The sequence below is a fragment of the Physcomitrium patens genome, chromosome 13, assembly GCF_059467195.1.
Source record: "Physcomitrium patens ecotype Gransden chromosome 13, ASM5946719v1, whole genome shotgun sequence".
In the NCBI taxonomy this organism is placed as follows: domain Eukaryota; kingdom Viridiplantae; phylum Streptophyta; class Bryopsida; order Funariales; family Funariaceae; genus Physcomitrium; species Physcomitrium patens.
In genome coordinates, this window is record NC_143422.1 from 10561625 (window position 1) to 10578050 (window position 16426).

The following is a 16426-nucleotide window of genomic DNA, read 5'->3' on the forward strand; positions in this document are numbered from 1 at the left end:
TTTTTTTTGTAAGAGGCAAGAAATCAAGTGGCTACTATGATTGTAACAATAATAATAATTAGAATTAGAATAATGATGAATGTGGTTGATTTTCATTTGTTAAAAACCTAATAATAGAGAAATGAATCCAAAGGTTTTTATTTATTTATTTATTTTTTACAATAGTTAAAATGAGAGGATCAACTTAATAAAATCCTAGATTATTTTGACATTTCCTATAAATATAAATTATATATTATTTTAAATTAAACATAATACACACATTTTATAAAAATAATATACAAACTAATGTATATATTCTTAATTAATGTTTTATTTGATTTACATTTCCAATATTTATCATACAACTTTGACACCTATAAAATCTCATAGAAAATTAGAAAATGAATTATTATGTGATTTCTTAAAAGAATGGTAAATTCAATGTAACACTATTGTAAAGCTTTTGCTAAGAATATATATTGTGTGAAAATTTGAAATTCATGAGAATACAAATGGGCTTTTATATACATGATCAGGTTTGCATGTTCTATCAACAATTTATTCAAGGCATGTAGGTTGAAGTTGAGCTCCTATATAACTAAGTCTAAGGAATTACTTGGAGTGATACAAATATTATTAATCCTTTACTTCCAAACTTGTAAACTAATATACATGATCTTTTACTTCCAAACTTGTAAACTAACATACATGAACTTTTACTTCCAAACTTGTAAACTAACATATATGATCTTTCACCTGCATTCAATGTTACCAAAGCTCTTCTCCTTTTTATAATTTTAATTAACTAATTTTTAAAATTTTGACAAACTGAAAGACATTTTAATTTACCCTAATAGAACCCAAGGATACAAGGAATACCTTGACAATCCACCTCATGAGTAACATAATCCCTTGTGAAGCGTTCTACAGAATCATGCAGAAAGTTACCCCTGATACTAAAGAGTATGAAGTACCCTGCTACAGAAAGTCCAGCAAGTGTAAGTAGCCTTGCCAACAAACACTACTTCCACATACTGCAGGAGAAGTATCCACAAAGCTGAGAAGTGAAAAGACAATTCGTATATGAGCAGGTCTTGCAATGACATCTCACGTCAGCGTGCGGATTGAGAGGAGGAACTTAGGCTCTCAACTTGTTTCTGCAAGTTCCGAAGCTCACGCATCAGTTGCAGTACTTCGGCAGAAACATCGGTTGCTTTCAGATTTTCCTTGAGCTTCTTCACTTCAACTTCCAGCAACTTCACTCTGTTCTCTTGTTCCTTTACCGTGACATTCATATTCCCTACACTAACGGCCTCTGATCTTTGGGCTAGTTGTACGGCCTGTATTGGCACAATCCCTTAGAATCATCCAAAGAAAACACAGAGTACTATGCAATTCTAATACATCAAAAATTCCAGGAAAGAGAGTTACAGACGAATGAAAGGGGAATTGTTACTGAATTCTGAAAACTTTGGACGAAATCTTCAGCTAAGAGGTCCAAATACACCTAAAGCTTTTGATGTCAGTTGCAAGCCTTGTGTTGCTGATGAACCCAGTACTCGCCCGTGTTAGAAAATTGAATTGAAGTAGAGAGTAGTTCACCTTTTCTACAAAGAGAAGGCTCTGCGCATGAGCTTGAAGGGCTACATCATGGTTCTGTACATGTTGTAAAGTCTCCAGCAAGTGCTGCCCCACATATTCTGTACAATGGCTTTCCAATAAACCCTGCCACAGGATACAGGATTTGTGAGTATATCGAGCAAGTTTTCCAAATCCGAACAACTTATATCACTCACAGAGCATACAAAAATTCAAACATTACTTTGTTACATTGAGATAATTAAAAACTTATCTAAGCAGGCGACTTTGTCAGACTAGTGAAGAGTGAACCTGAGCCATAACATGAGGGCACCCAACCGTATGATAAGGGCATTTGATCTTCTTCATTGGGCATACTGTTGCACAATGATTCTCCATCTCCTTGCGCTGCACCGAAGACTCGCATTCAAGGAAACATGGGAGGAGTTTGTAAACGCATGAAGCATCATGTGCATCTACATGTAAAGCAGAGAAGACATCACCACAACCCTCGTTGGGGCATGTTATTGGCCTCAGGACACAGCTGGTTTTGTGCTTATCGAGTTCATCCTCAATCTCAAATCTCATCCCACAGTGGTATGTCTTCTTTTGATCAATTCTCTTCAACAATGCTTTGGCTAGAACCTGATGAATAAGATCAAAAAACAAGAATGTGATTGAGAAACTCACCCCTAGCCGTTTGCAATCATATGCAGTGACATTATTAATAAATTTGTTGAACTATCATTGTAAGAGCTGGAAAATTTGGTTCAAAGACAGGGACTATCTAATATTGTTATTGTTGGAATGATAAAACAAGATGCAAACCTCTCTCCGACCAGCCAACCACATGTCTGTCTGATCCAGCTCATGAACAAAGTCATCAATTTTTTCACCCTTGTGTGCATCAATGACAATACCCGAGACACGAGAAAACATGTTTCTCTTTGATTTGATGAAAGTTTCAAGCATATCCTTCACAATATGTGTTGGATATGTGACCTGGGAAACAAACACATGCTTTCAGAAGAGCACATTAAGTAACTTGAGAAAATGAAAACTAACCAAGCAAGCCCTTGGACATGCAAGTCACTCTGATATTGTGGAACTCCAAAATTACAGGACATAATTGCAGTCTAGCAGAAAGGTTGTTCGGAAGGGCCGTTCTGTTCTACAACAGAGAACCATCATACGCAGGCTGCCTATGATAGGACATTCCAAATGCATGAAATCCATGGAACATAAATAGTTGCCAAAAATTGCAAGGTAGCAGGTCTAAGAACAGAATTAACATAGACTCTTACTATGTTGAAATAATCAGATAGTTGGGAGTGTGGTGGTGTACCTGTAAGGAATTGCTGCGCTGTAAGCTTGAGCTGCTATTGGCATAAGTCTGGCTTTGCTGATTCAGATACTCAAGCATTTCTTTCTTGACACCCGGTAACACAGCCACCCGTTGGCTAAGTGTGCCTGAGGTCTTTTCCACACAAGCTGCCGCAAGAGCGACGAGTAAAGCATGTGAAAGACGCTTCACCTCCTCTACATCACAAAAGTCACACTCGAAAAGCTCTGATGAAGATGACTCTTGCATTTGATCACCTGCACAAGTTCATCAATTACTAACACAATTCACCTTCACAACTAACAAGATAAACTCCGCGCAGTTGTTTAAATTGTTTCGAAGAAAGTGATGTTGCGCGAAGAGGTGCATTAATCAAGCGATGTACGAAATTTCTAACTTAATACACAGATCTTGATGAAGAAATAAGGGGTACATCAGTTTGCAAAGAGATTAAGAGTATCCTAAACTTCCACGAAGACCATTTCCTAAAACATTTATTATCCCGGCAATGACAGAAGACATAACTAACAAGCAGTTATGAACTTGAAGTGGACGATGAGAATAAGGAGAAAATTGCAGCACAATCTTCTACATGAAACTTCCTGAAGCAGCTCTCAAAACCCTGGAACTTACAATGACAGAACAGGGTGTAGACAACGAAATCAAGGAGAGTGAAACTGACTACCTGTGACAATCGTTTCAGTTGCCATGACCTTCTCACTGCCAGGAAAAAAATACAATCGTAACTCAGTCGCATTAATCTCACTCACATCAGCATATAAAACTTCCAATCCAGTATCAACTCTTCTTGAAACCTCAGAAATGATCCATCTACCTCGTTTTTTTCTACTTTCATCGTATTCAATAACTATTCAAGAAAGCACGTCCTCAACCATTGATATTGCACTCTTCGAAACACCGCAGCCGCAATCGACGCTAAAGAAGAAAAAATGGTTGTCTTCTGAAAAAAAAGAACCTCCTCACTGGGCTTGGCTTTTCCACCGCCAACTAGACGCGGGAATGGGAATGGAGTTTCCAAGCCAAGAAATTAGCAGGGGTGCGTCGGATGCGACTGCAACGCAAACCAGGTTACTAGAGCTACGCAGGTGCGATGGAGCGGCAACTCGCGGCGAGAGCCTGCGATTTCTAACTGCAGACGTGGTAATTGAACTCTTCCATATCGTCCTGAAATATTCGATTTCTAAATAAGCAGCAACACGGAAAAATACGCAAAACACCGATCGATGTGACAAGAGTGATTCAGTCCAACAACTACAAAAACTGTGATTCCAAAAAGAGCACAACAGTCAAGGCACGCAACTCAAATTCCTTAAAAGCTGTGTACTACAAGCGAAACGTTCAAAGAATGAAAGCAGAGACAGGGTCGCCGAAAGGACCTGTAAGCAATGCAAACACAAATCCCACCTAGACAAACCTGACGCACAAAAAAAAATAAAATGGCCTAAGTTAATCACAAATTGTTTCGAACTCTAATCCTCAATCCTCCGACAAGAAACCGCCTGGATCCCAACCCTATATCACGGATTCCGGTCACGGTATCTTCACAGTTAGTCAATAAACTAGCCAAGTGTCGGGTTCAAAGCAAGCCGCCATTTGTAACAACTCTTTGTTGCCAACACAGCGCGGATCACATGCCCACTAAAAGCATCAGAGATGGGCCTTTCACTTGCCAGGTCAACTCTGAATCAAACATCCATTTTGATGTTACATAAGTTTACAAAAACTGGCTGAAAAAATGGTGCCACACAAGAGCTTAATTCATTACATGCAGTAGAATCCGGAAAGTCTGTCAGAAAAGTTTGTGCTATTGTTGGGATCAAGAACTCTCTTGTGTGAATAGTTATATCAGATGTTTCCAACCATGGCATAAACCATCAACTTGTTTTGTTGGCTGTGCTCGAAGGTTACATGAGAGATATTTTCACTCTAGAACATGAACCCTGATGCCTCGGTTTGCTTGTAAGATGTGTGTCGTGAAAAGCAAGAAGAAAGAAAAGCTATTGGCCAAAAGAAGTGGTGCTCTGTTGGCTAAACTCTGTGTACCACTTCGTCTCCAGGCAGAGAGGTCGACTTCTGTTGGATTCCGTCAGATCTTCACCAACTCGCTGGTTTAGGGAGCAACAACATGAGGAATCTGGTGTGGGAGTTACCCTTGAGAGAAACGTCAGGGCACACATTAGTCAAAACCACCTCGGCGAAACGAGTATTAGCCTCCTACTTTCCCCTTAAAAAGAAAAGTGAGAAAACTTCTCTTGTCAAAGAATGAATATTCAATACCATACGTTCAGTTGTTACTCTCTACTATCATCGGCTCAATGAATTAGTCTAATGTCGAATAGTTTGAAATTTATCTCATGAGTTCTACCCCTGCAAAGCACAGTTGGTACAGATATGCGAGATTTACTGCGGCTAAGCATTGCGATTCCTGTCCATTTAGAACAAACTTTTGTAGCTCTCTGTTACAGCCACTCACTTCGCTAAAAATTATATTATTAAAGGATGGAGGTAACATTTATCAGAGTAAGCTCAGCCTGGTTATTTTAAAGGGACTTTGCTACACTGACGTGGAAGATACATTTCACATCTATATTGTCACAACCACAATGTCAGAAGCTCCCGAAACCCGCGCCTCGGTTAAGTTGATCTCGTCTCTCTTCCTGTGTTTCTATATATACATATATATGCCTCGGTTGAAATTGGGTTCATTGTTGCTAAGTTTTCAATCAAGATTGATTCATCTCCATAAAATTTTCAGTCAGAAATGTATTTTGAAGATCAGTAAGCAACAAGAAATACGCCGGCGTGACACGCACATCAGGGGTGGGAGCATGAAACAGTTGGGTGAGCGTAAGTAGTGAAGAGAACGGAGTGTTAAAGATGTATATAAATTGTGAACGCAAATATGGAACTACCAAGCTGGGTCCAGCTACTGATTTAACACGGGGATGTAGTTCAGATGGTAGAGTGCTCGCTTAGCATGCGAGAGGTACGGGGAATAATACCCCGCATCTCCAAATAGTCCAAGTTTGCACCTCTATTGGCTAGAGAATCCCTGCAGAGAGCGGGAGGTTCAGAATTCAGCACTCTGTGGAAGTGATTCTTCATGTTTCAATTTCTTCCCCCTTTTTTCATTATTTACTAATCGATTCTTGCCGTGTACATACACAATGCGTACAGGTTTTCTCTGGTTCAATCGCATAAAGCAGACCAATTGCCCGGAAATTTGTGCCGTTACCTCATCAACACCCTACAATCTGAAAAACAGAAATATACACGATCAGAATGAGAGAACGTGCTCTCAGCGAGACTGAAGAAGCCATACCAAAATGGTAGTGCATAGAATCAGAGCTGAAAGTTTGAAGGTAGATAGCAGTGCACGCTTGATTCAAATACATAAAATGCGTCAAGTGAGAACATGTTAGAAGTTAAACTTACCCCAAACATCCATAGAGGCAAGAGCCACATCTCCGGGCAGCAATGAAGTGAGAACTTCTAAGCAGATGTGGATATTCTGGCACTCAAGCGGAGAGAGAACTCAGTCTCGGTTCCACACCAACCTTGTCCACCATCAACGCCAGGACATTCAAAAGACAATGTTTCGATGCTTTAGCTTGCGACTCATGGTCAAAGACGCATTCCAAGTTTTTGCTTCGCAGAAAGCCACCCACTCTATCAATCAAGCAGGCACTGTGAAAGACATGGAAAACCTGCAAGTTCTGAAACTTATTTTGGTGAGCTCTCTCTACTCAGATCCGAGTGGAGACATACATTTGTGTACTCTAATTTTGCTTTAAGACGTAATCAACAACCGTCCTTGTTCATTGGTTCCAACGCAGCTTGTTTTCCACGTTTGCTGACCTTGTAATTAGGGGTTTTCGAACCTCAGGATGCTATCAATAGAAACCCTGTGGAAGTGCATCACCTTCCAAGACTAGTGAACTAAACGAGACAGAGGTTGCATTCACGAGATTGCACGAATTCGTAGCTTGTAGACCTTCCCTTGCAGAGTTTCTTTTACTATAATTGTGATGGACCAGCGATGATCGGCATGGCCGTACTTAGTTACTAATGAACGACGTTCGTCCAGTTACCCCTTCAGATGAATGAGAGGGGGCCGAAACAGAGCATTCGAGACTTCCAGCGCCTTCCTTGTCTTCTTCTTCTCGGCCACCGAGTGTCTCCAGCAGTCTCTTTCTTCGGGGCGTCTGTATGGTTCTGGCGATCGCTCCAAATTTCTCTGTTTGGCTTGCGTGGGGTATCGTCGGTCGCGGCGCTTTGGAGAGTTCCAGAGGGGTTATCAGGGAGCAGCAGTTGGTTTTTGAGCCAGGGAAAGGGGTTTTTGAAGCCAAGAAAGTGGGATTTAGGCTTCCTCTGAAGTGAGGTTGGAGTGGTTTTCTTGATTTGGGATTGTTTTTGAGAGTGAGGAAGGGGAGATTTTAGGTTACGGGAGTTGGAGTTTCAGGTATTTAGAGGATCGGATTGTCGGTTTTGAGGGCTTGAATTGGGGTGGGGAGGAGCAGAGAAGAGGGGATCATTAGTGTGGAGTTTACAGTAGGAAGAGTGGTGGGGGAATTTTTGGAAGGAGACCTATGCTGGCAGCAATTGCACCCGCCGCTATAAGGCGAGTGAATGGGTTGAGAAGAGTAGTGCCCCTCCCCTGTGTCAGGGAATGGAGCTCCCAGGGGTTACAGAGGGCGGACCGAGCGCCTCTGTTAGTGCTTTGGGACTCGATGGTGCCGCGGTCGCGTGCCACAGCGAGTCCCTTGTGGTCTCGCTTTTTGTCCTCGTCGGCTTCGGGGTCGGGACATGGTGAAGGCTCCGATGGATCAGGGAAGGATGGGAAGGAAGGGGAAGGTGGCATTCTGGATGCAGCGCGTGAAGATGGAGCTTTGAAAGAGGAGTCCGGTGAGAATGAGGTAGTCGGAGAGACTGGGAAAACCGAAGTGAGTGGTAAGTGGCCACAGGAAAGATTTGGAGTTTTACATTCTCTGCTAAGTGTTACGGATTAGTTTTAGCTAGCGTTTCGAAAGAGAATTATACGAGGGGTTTTTGCCAGGAGAGAAATGCGCTCTGTTGGGAATTTTTGTAGGACTTAAGACATTATTGGAATCTTCAATAATGCAACATTGCAAGTTGTTCAAGGACTTACTATCACGTTTAGAGTTCAGCTTGTGCGCCAAAATTTTGATTTGCCGTCGATACTTAAAGATCAGCTTGATTGGAGATTATTGATAAAAGGCATCCAGTGTTGGACGGCCTACGTCCTCTACTTTGAAACCCTATATCCTCGACGATAAGCAGTATTAGGTCTGCCAATGACGAATCGTGTCACCCACCGCTTTCGTTAATCATGTAGGGTTTATGCAGGGTTTAATGACTTAGTGATCAGATGTTAGGAATCCTTTGAAGATAAGGGGTCCATGCATAGTATATCTGTGACTGTTAATTCGATTAGAAAGTACGGGACGTGTGCTGCGTGTGACATTTCCGAGTAACGGTTTGTGGTTTTTCAGTGCGGTATATCTGTGCCTTAAAGGAATCAGTTTGTGTCGCATCTTATTTGTTAACAGCACATGTTGACTCTATGAACTGTAGGTTAGTCAAAACTCAGGACGCTCTGTAGTCGATTACACACTAGCGTGTTCTGCAATTCGAAATGCTTGTTTTGTCTGCGCTAATTGATCTGTCTGTGAACGTAAAAATGCGTTTGCCTGCTCGTACTCTTGGACCAGGTGAGAAGTTGAAAGAGCCCAGAGATGATCCGAAAGAGAGTACTGGAGAGAAAGAGGGTAGCGGCGCAGCGGAGTTGAATAATAGATCTCAACATGGTGCCATTGTTCCTGCTCTAGGCCCTCGGCCTGACCGGGTACGTAGGTCCCTCTTTTCCGCGTATTGGTTGTGGTTGAATCGAAATCCAACTGTAATTTGAGTTGAAGTTAAATGGTTGCCATTTGTCTGTCCTTGTTTCATTTCAGATCGTAAACCTGTATTCGACAATAAAGGATTTAGACCTGATATTTCGAAACTTTTTACGAGAAGTTTTCATATACATAGAAGTTTATTCATTCAATGCTATAGTGTCAATGCATTATGTGCACCTCTTTTCTCATGGCTTCTGGTTTAGTGTATAGCTAATATGAATTAGTTGGTTTAATCTATAGTGCTAGTTTGTAGGACGTTTTGTCCTTGATTAATAGCTTATGTCTGTCGAGTGATGAAGTCTATTCATGCTTGCGTAAGGCTCTCATACTTGTTGAACATTGCAGGTGGTAGCTGTTCCATTAACAAGGAGGCCATTATTTCCCGGATTCTATGTCCCCGTGTCTATCAAGGTATTTCGAAATTACAAAGCTTTCATGATCTGATACTCTACCTTAAGTTTAATGAAATTTCAGGAATTTGAAAGTCGATGCAAAAGTCATACTCATTACGTTGGACACACGGTTCCTCCTACAGGATCAAAAGCTTGCAGATAAGCTTTCGGAGTTAAAATCTGCTGGAACACCCTGGGTTGGAACATTCTTGCTTAAAGATCAGAAAGCTAGAACAGATGGCTCTCAGGTGTTGTCTACAGCTGAGGGGGGAGAAGGCGAAATACTTCGTGGAGAAGAGCTTTTCAAACGGCTTCATGAATACGGCACATTTGCACAGGTGAATATTAGCCAATGTGTAATCTGTGTCGAGTCTGAATGGTTTATTTAAATGGCGTAAAAAATTCTCTGAGTCTTATTTACTTGTGCACATGTTCATAGGTTGCCCTTAAGTTTCCTCTTTATTATTACTGATTAGATTCTGGTGGTTAGTTTTCGTCATGTTTAATCAACTTGATTCTTTCATTTAGAATTTTCAAATAATCGTGGGATGAAATTATCGCCTTCTAAAATATCAACCTAGTTAAGACCTCTGCGATGAAAAGTGCTTTAAAATTTGAAGGGTTCAGTTTTCTTGATTGTGTTGTTTATTGTTGACAGATAACAAATGTGATGAGACCTCTTGATGGAGAAGGTGCTACTCAAATTCTTCTCATGGGGCATCGTCGTCTTCGAATTACTGGCATGGTATGCTACAATTTCCTTTGAAGAGTCTTTTCAATGTATGGTTGCACTTACTATTTATTCTGATCATTCATCCTTGCAAGTGTTTCTTTATACTGTTTTGATGTGTGTTAAATGTGGATTTGATTTGGTTGAAGCTGGATACTGAGCCGCTGTCAGTGGGCGTCGACCATCTTAGAGTACGTGACCTTAACCTCTTGCCTCTGTCATGTCTGCCTTGAGATTTTTTGGGGATTGTTGAACTATTACATTTGGGGATATTCAGATTTGATTGTTTTTAAATAGATCTATTTAAAAACTACGGACTTTCTTGTTTTCAATAGTTCGTAGAACCGTGAAGCTGATTTATATATGAAGGTTGTCACTAGACATCAGCAATCCTGGAAATCGCTTATTTAGCACACAGTTCACCCCTTGAGTCTCATGAAATTTGGAATCGATCCTTTTCAGATCTAGAATATTTGAACTCAAACTTACTGACAGCATTACAGGATAAACCTTATGATTCAACTCAAGATGAATTAAAAGCCACTATCCTGGAAGTTGTCACAACGATGAAGGACCTTATGAGGCTAAACCCTCTGTATAAGGAACACATTCAGATGTTTGTGCAGGTACGAACCTTTCGGTCAGAACTTGTTGCCATTCCCTCTCGTTTCTTTGAATATCTTTTTGCTGTGAAGACCTCGATCAAAGGTCTGTTTACATATGTATGTAATATCTTAGCCACATTATATCTGGGAGAAGGTATCTTTGCGACATATCTGAATGTTAGAGTTCGCAAAAAATATATCGTTTCGACCGTCGTACTTTCAATTTTATGAGGATTGTAAGAGTGACTCAAATGATTGGCTTGAGCAGCACATGGGCGAATTTAATGCCTCAAAATTGGCAGACTTCGGAGCTGCGCTTACAACTGCAGATGAGCCCGTGTTGCAAGAGGTTCTTGAAGAGCTCGATGTAAGCATCTTATTCTTTATATCTTTTCTGCGTATTACCGACAATGTTATTTTGTTGCAGAGTGGGAAGCGGAATGTTCATTTTAAATATCTTGTGTTTTTGTTGGAACTCAGTAGTGTATGAGATATTCTTCGGAGAACATACTTGTTTTTTCTTGGGGTGTGTCATTTCAGCACTTAACAAAATGTGCTGAAGTATTATCGAAATGCAAGATTGACTATTTGTGTTAGTTATGTCATACATTTCTTCTGAATTGTTGTTCTAAAATCTTTGCTCGGTGTCAAGAAGGTGATGAAAGTCCAGTAGTTACTGTTTCAGCTATCAGCGTTATGAAGATGTAGTGTAAACTACAAGTATTTTACATTTGTGTTGCTGGCTCTACTGTATATGCCCAGGTTCTGAGACGATTACATTTGACGCTTGTTCTGCTAAAGAAAGAGTTCGAACTTAGCAAGCTTCAGGTGATTTTTTTGAACGGGAATGTTCTCAATAGTTGCAATTGTTCATAGGTTTGAATTCTAATCCACGAGCACTTAATGAGATTTGAAGTTAAGTGAGAATTTTTGCGGAGTATACTCAGAAAGTTTCATCAACTGTTCGTTGCAGCAATCGATCGCAAAAGGAGTAGAGGAGAAAATGACCGGGGATCAGCGGAAGTATTTCTTGATGGAGCAGTTGAAAGCCATCAAAAAGGTAGGGCAATATTTAAAGTATATTGTAGATATGGCGTGATGCATCTACGTCAACAGTCAAGAATTATCACTTTCTACGTAAGTTTTTTCCTGTGTTGTAAATAATATACTTCCCAGTAGACATACTCCCCGTATTGAATAGCATGTGTAACTGATGAAACAGGAGCTGGGATTGGAGACTGATGACAAAACGGCACTGACAGGTCTGTTTACATCTCAACTTTTCTGTCTCTTGATGCACATAATTTTATCGTCAACTGCTTGTGTTGTATATGTCCATAATGTAATCAAATGGTTTCATCCAGGTTATCTTTGGGCGATCCATTTTTTATTACGTAGATTTTTAGTTCAATCAAATAGCTTTTAGTGCATCTTTTTGTGATCTACCATCTTTTGTTGGCTTCTTCTGGGTTTACTCACATTAATCATGATGGTTCAGCCAAGTTCCGGGAGAGATTGGAGCCGCGTCGAAAAGACTGTCCTCCTCATGTCCTGCAAGTGATTGATGAAGAGTTAAACAAGCTGCAAGGACTAGAGTCTAGTTCCAGCGAATTCAATGTTACTCGCAATTATCTTGATTGGCTCACGTCTTTACCATGGGGTCATTTCAGGTTTGTTTCTCTGAGGATGATTTTTTTTAACAGACCAAGCAGCGGGTTTGTGGAAGATTTTTTCGGTTAGCATATAATTTATGTTTTAGGCAGTAGAGAAGCATTGTCGATGATTGCATTAACATTTTGACCATGTTGAGGGTAGTTAAAAGTATGTTGGCACTTTATGTTGATGTTGCATGCAGTGAGGAGAATTTTGATGTCAACCGAGCACAGAAGATTTTAGATGAGGAGCACTACGGCCTGGAGGATGTGAAGGAGCGCATTCTTGAATTTATAGCTGTTGGTCGATTACGAGGGAAAACTCAAGGTATGTTTTTCTACATGGCCTTTATTTTGTATTGCATTCTTTTTGGCTAACTTCTCAGTTTTACTTGTTCTCGTTCATTTCTATGAACAAAGATGGCATAAGAGTTGCCTCAGCGGAATAATCTGCAACATAATGCAAGCCAAGCGCTTTGATGAGTAGGTTCGTGTATATGTACGCCTTAACATGGTTTTTATAATTACGTCTAGATGCGAGTTATTCGGTATTATCGTATTTTGGTCAAAGTGGTGATTCATCACCTCCTATGTTCTGACTTGTATCTATGTTAATCTAACTTTTGTATGCAGTTGACGTAATTGTATGTGGCCGTCGAATATTTGCAGGGAAAATTATCTGTTTAGCAGGGCCACCAGGTGTTGGCAAGACGAGCATTGGGCGGTCCATAGCCCATGCTCTCAATCGTCAATTCTACAGATTCTCTGTTGGAGGATTGGGTGATGTTGCTGAGATCAAGGTAAATTTTATTCTGTGTTTTTGTCTCCTTGATCTTGTTGAACTAGGTGTATATACAGAAGTTTATTTACAATATGTCTTGATTATGCAGGGGCATCGTCGAACATATGTTGGAGCTATGCCCGGGAAGATGGTACAGTGTCTGAAAGCTACTGGTACTTCTAATCCGTTGGTGTTGATTGATGAAATCGACAAGGTACTGAAATCTCTTGCAAGCATGTTTAATTTCATTTGTTGCTACATAGCACTTAATGTTTATTGTATGTCAGAATGTTTAGTAGCGCATGGTTTTTGATAGTTGCATATTTCAATCTACACTTTTCAATTTGAAACAATCTAAGGGCCATGTCTTTCCCTTCGTGTGTTACCAGCTGGGGCGTGGGCATTCTGGAGATCCTGCCAGTGCACTTCTGGAGCTTTTAGATCCTGAACAAAATGCCAACTTTTTGGATCATTATCTTGATGTACCAATTGATTTGTCAAAGGTAATTGATTTGGTTCCTCATTGAAATGTCGTATTTTTCCTACATTGAAATGAACATAGAAGTAGTATATAGAGTTGTATGAATGTATTTGGTATTTAACACCATATGCGTTCGTTTAGGAACTTGAAGACTCAAAATTTTGAGCGCACACCCTGAATTATCTGGATCCGTCATTGAATTTGAGGTTCTTGGTGTAATTACAGCCCTATTGTGTGAATGATACTCTCTTAAGAGTGAATACAGTATTCACTTAAACTTAATATCACTCAGTTCTGCCTCCTGACCTTTTCCTCTTGATGTAGGTTCTTTTCGTATGTACTGCCAATCTAGTGGAAAATATTCCAGGTCCTCTATTGGACCGAATGGAAGTTATCCGCCTTGTGGGCTACATTACTGCTGAAAAAACTCATATAGCCCGTGGATATTTAGAGAAAGCAGCACGTGAAGGTTCAGGTGTCGAGGCTGAGCAGGTATTATTATGACTTACATTCAGAGCTGTACTTAAAACCATTTTTGACCTGCTATCAGCAGGTTATGTCGTAGCTTACTAAATCATGTATAAGGCAAAGTATTCTTTCTTTCGAAAGACTCAAATATGCAAATTCTTATGATGAGTTCTATCCAGGTGGACTTGAGTGATGGAGCATTACATACGCTGATTGAAACGTACTGTCGGGAAGCCGGAGTACGAAATCTTCAGAAACACATAGAGAGGATATATCGCAAGGTAATGTTGCCTCATTTGTTAACTTTCACATGCTCCATGTGATCATATGATAATAGGTCAAGAGTGTTTCTCGTTAGTCATTTTCCAGCTAGGATTCCTGCCATCAGGTGTAGGTATTGTGGAGGCTCTGTAACCAACTTAATCTGACGAACAATTTAATGCAAAAACAAAATTCAGTTTTAAATGCCAGAATCCTGATTGCAAGGAGATTTGATGTCCATTTTTTGTGGTATCAGCTACGATCTTACGAGGAAGAATTGTGCTGTGCATGAATATTTGGTACTTTGAAGCGGAGTAATAATCAACTTTTACTTGATTTGCAGGTTGCTTTGAAACTGGTTAGGAAGGAATTGGAAGCACTAGGTACAGGTAAGGAGGTACCTCTCACAATTGAAGAAGTGCCAGTTCTCACTGGAACTGCGACTGAAATGGAACAGGAAGGAAGCGCTGAGAAGACAAGCTCGGATGTTGTACTAGTTGAGGTGAGTGCCCATTTCGAACGATTTTACATTTGTTACAGTAATGACTGATAATCGGTGTGTGTTTCTGAATTGGAGAGCGGGAGTTACTTCTGTGGGTATTTTATTATTCAATAAGAACTTCCGTGTGAGTTGTAGACTTGAACTTGATCTTGAAGTCATTGTAAAATCTCTAAGTGTTGACCCAGCATTCTTGCAGAGAGTATGGTCGACACTATAAATGTCCCGAAGAATTTATGAAACGGTTTTACATATAAATAGGTGGAAACTCAAATGATGTTGCATGGATGCTGCGGTACAACTAGTGATGTTACGTCTGAATTTTTCAGGAGCCCAAGGACGTGAAGGAAGATGGTCCAGTTGAACCAGTGGAGAAGCTGCTTATTAATGAAACCAATCTTCCTGACTATGTGGGTCCTCCAATTTTCCAAAGTGATCGTCTCTATGAGCAGACTCCTGTGGGTGTTGTGATGGGGCTAGCTTGGACAGCTATGGGAGGATCCACGTTGTATGTAGAAACGAGCCTAGTAGAGCAGGGGGAAGGAAAAGGTACACTACAAATGACGGGACAATTGGGAGATGTAATGAAGGAAAGTGCATCAATTGCCCACACACTTGCTCGTCAAATTTTGAGGGAAAAAGAACCAGAAAACAACTTTTTTGCCAATTCAAGGATGCATCTACATGTTCCCGCTGGGGCCACCCCAAAGGACGGACCTAGTGCAGGATGCACTATGATTACATCGATGCTCTCTCTGGCTATGAATATGCCTGTGAAGAATGATGTAGCAATGACAGGCGAAGTTACTCTAACAGGACGTGTTTTACCAATTGGAGGGGTATGACACCTTATATCCTTACAACTTCATGTCCATCGATTGGCTGTTTTGTGTTTTTCTCCTAATTCGTTTCCTGAACAGTTGGGGGTGATGAGTTTTTTTATCAACTCGTCAATTTTTAATTCTTGGTTGTTGAATCGTAACTCCTTTATTATTTTTTCAACTTTGGGGTTTGTCCAGCTTTTAACTTACTGTTTTTTTGTTGGATTTTAAAAGGTCAAGGAGAAGACTGTTGCAGCAAGAAGAAGTGGGGTCAAGATGGTAATCTTCCCGTCTGGAAATAAACGAGATTATCTCGAGCTTCCAGCTCATGTGAAGGAGGGTCTAGAAGTTCATTTTGTAGATCATTATAGTGAAATCTTCACTCTCGCTTTTGATGTCAAACCAGAGTCGGAGAAACAATTGACTCCCATTGAATCTACTGTAGTGTCACAAAATGACCCAGGAGTACTTTTACATTCATAGTGAAGAGAGCAGTATACGCTTACATCTCTGTAATCCCTGTTAACTTGGGGACGACATCTCTAAATTTCTTTTGAGGTTTCTAGTAAACTCTCAGTTCAGTAATTCTACGCTCACATATGCCATTTGGTTTCTTTCCCGCTGTTCATGCGATAATCCTCTTATCCCTAGAACTTCAGGTGAGTCTGGAAAGCATCTGATCACTAAAAGACAGTAACGATTATAAAGTGATTTGGTAAAAGAAATAATTCTTAGCAGATTCTTTGTCTTCTTTATGATGAGCCAGCTAAAATCCGCTGTGAAATGGAAAAATCACATCTAAATTTGTACACTTATATTTCTCCCATTACTTTTCTGCAAACACAAAACCTGTAAGATAACGATGGGAAGAACAACGCTGAAATGAGATCGA

General features: G+C 40.3%; 2 protein-coding genes and 1 long non-coding RNA gene across 6 annotated transcripts; 1 reads left to right on the forward strand and 2 right to left on the reverse strand.

The window, feature by feature from the left end:
• Nucleotides 1-604: 604 nt before the first annotated feature.
• Nucleotides 605-4776, reverse strand: LOC112290439 (uncharacterized). 4 transcript variants are annotated; one of them, XM_090255315.1, is made up of 7 exons: nucleotides 4689-4776; nucleotides 3588-3622; nucleotides 2906-3159; nucleotides 2389-2562; nucleotides 1873-2205; nucleotides 1585-1707; nucleotides 605-1322 (listed from the first exon to the last, which is right to left on the reverse strand). In XM_090255315.1, the coding sequence occupies exons 2-7, from the start codon at nucleotides 3610-3612 to the stop codon at nucleotides 1095-1097; spliced, it is 1137 nt and encodes a 378-aa protein (XP_090111441.1). In that variant the 5' UTR covers nucleotides 3613-3622; nucleotides 4689-4776; the 3' UTR covers nucleotides 605-1094. The 4 variants fall into 4 exon arrangements, with proteins under 4 accessions (XP_090111441.1, XP_090111440.1, XP_090111438.1 ...); XM_090255314.1 differs by lacking the exon at nucleotides 4689-4776 and adding an exon at nucleotides 4300-4412; XM_090255312.1 differs by lacking the exon at nucleotides 4689-4776 and adding an exon at nucleotides 3738-4276.
• Nucleotides 4777-5807: 1031 nt separating this feature from the next.
• LOC149987939 (uncharacterized) lies at nucleotides 5808-6746 on the reverse strand. Its single transcript, XR_016506059.1, has 2 exons — nucleotides 6359-6746; nucleotides 5808-6177 (listed from the first exon to the last, which is right to left on the reverse strand). It is a non-coding gene; the product is annotated as an uncharacterized LOC149987939 (long non-coding RNA).
• Nucleotides 6747-7448: 702 nt separating this feature from the next.
• On the forward strand, nucleotides 7449-16119 carry LOC112290438 (lon protease homolog 1, mitochondrial). Its single transcript, XM_024536653.2, has 21 exons — nucleotides 7449-7873; nucleotides 8656-8789; nucleotides 9190-9255; nucleotides 9380-9574; nucleotides 9895-9981; nucleotides 10116-10157; nucleotides 10470-10592; nucleotides 10840-10938; nucleotides 11334-11399; nucleotides 11545-11631; nucleotides 11794-11833; nucleotides 12070-12241; nucleotides 12427-12551; nucleotides 12893-13023; nucleotides 13114-13218; nucleotides 13394-13507; nucleotides 13810-13977; nucleotides 14133-14234; nucleotides 14558-14716; nucleotides 15043-15552; nucleotides 15769-16119. Exons 1-21 carry the CDS (start codon nucleotides 7513-7515, stop codon nucleotides 16015-16017), a joined length of 3135 nt encoding a protein of 1044 aa, XP_024392421.1. The 5' UTR covers nucleotides 7449-7512; the 3' UTR covers nucleotides 16018-16119.
• The last annotated feature ends 307 nt before the right edge of the window (nucleotides 16120-16426 follow it).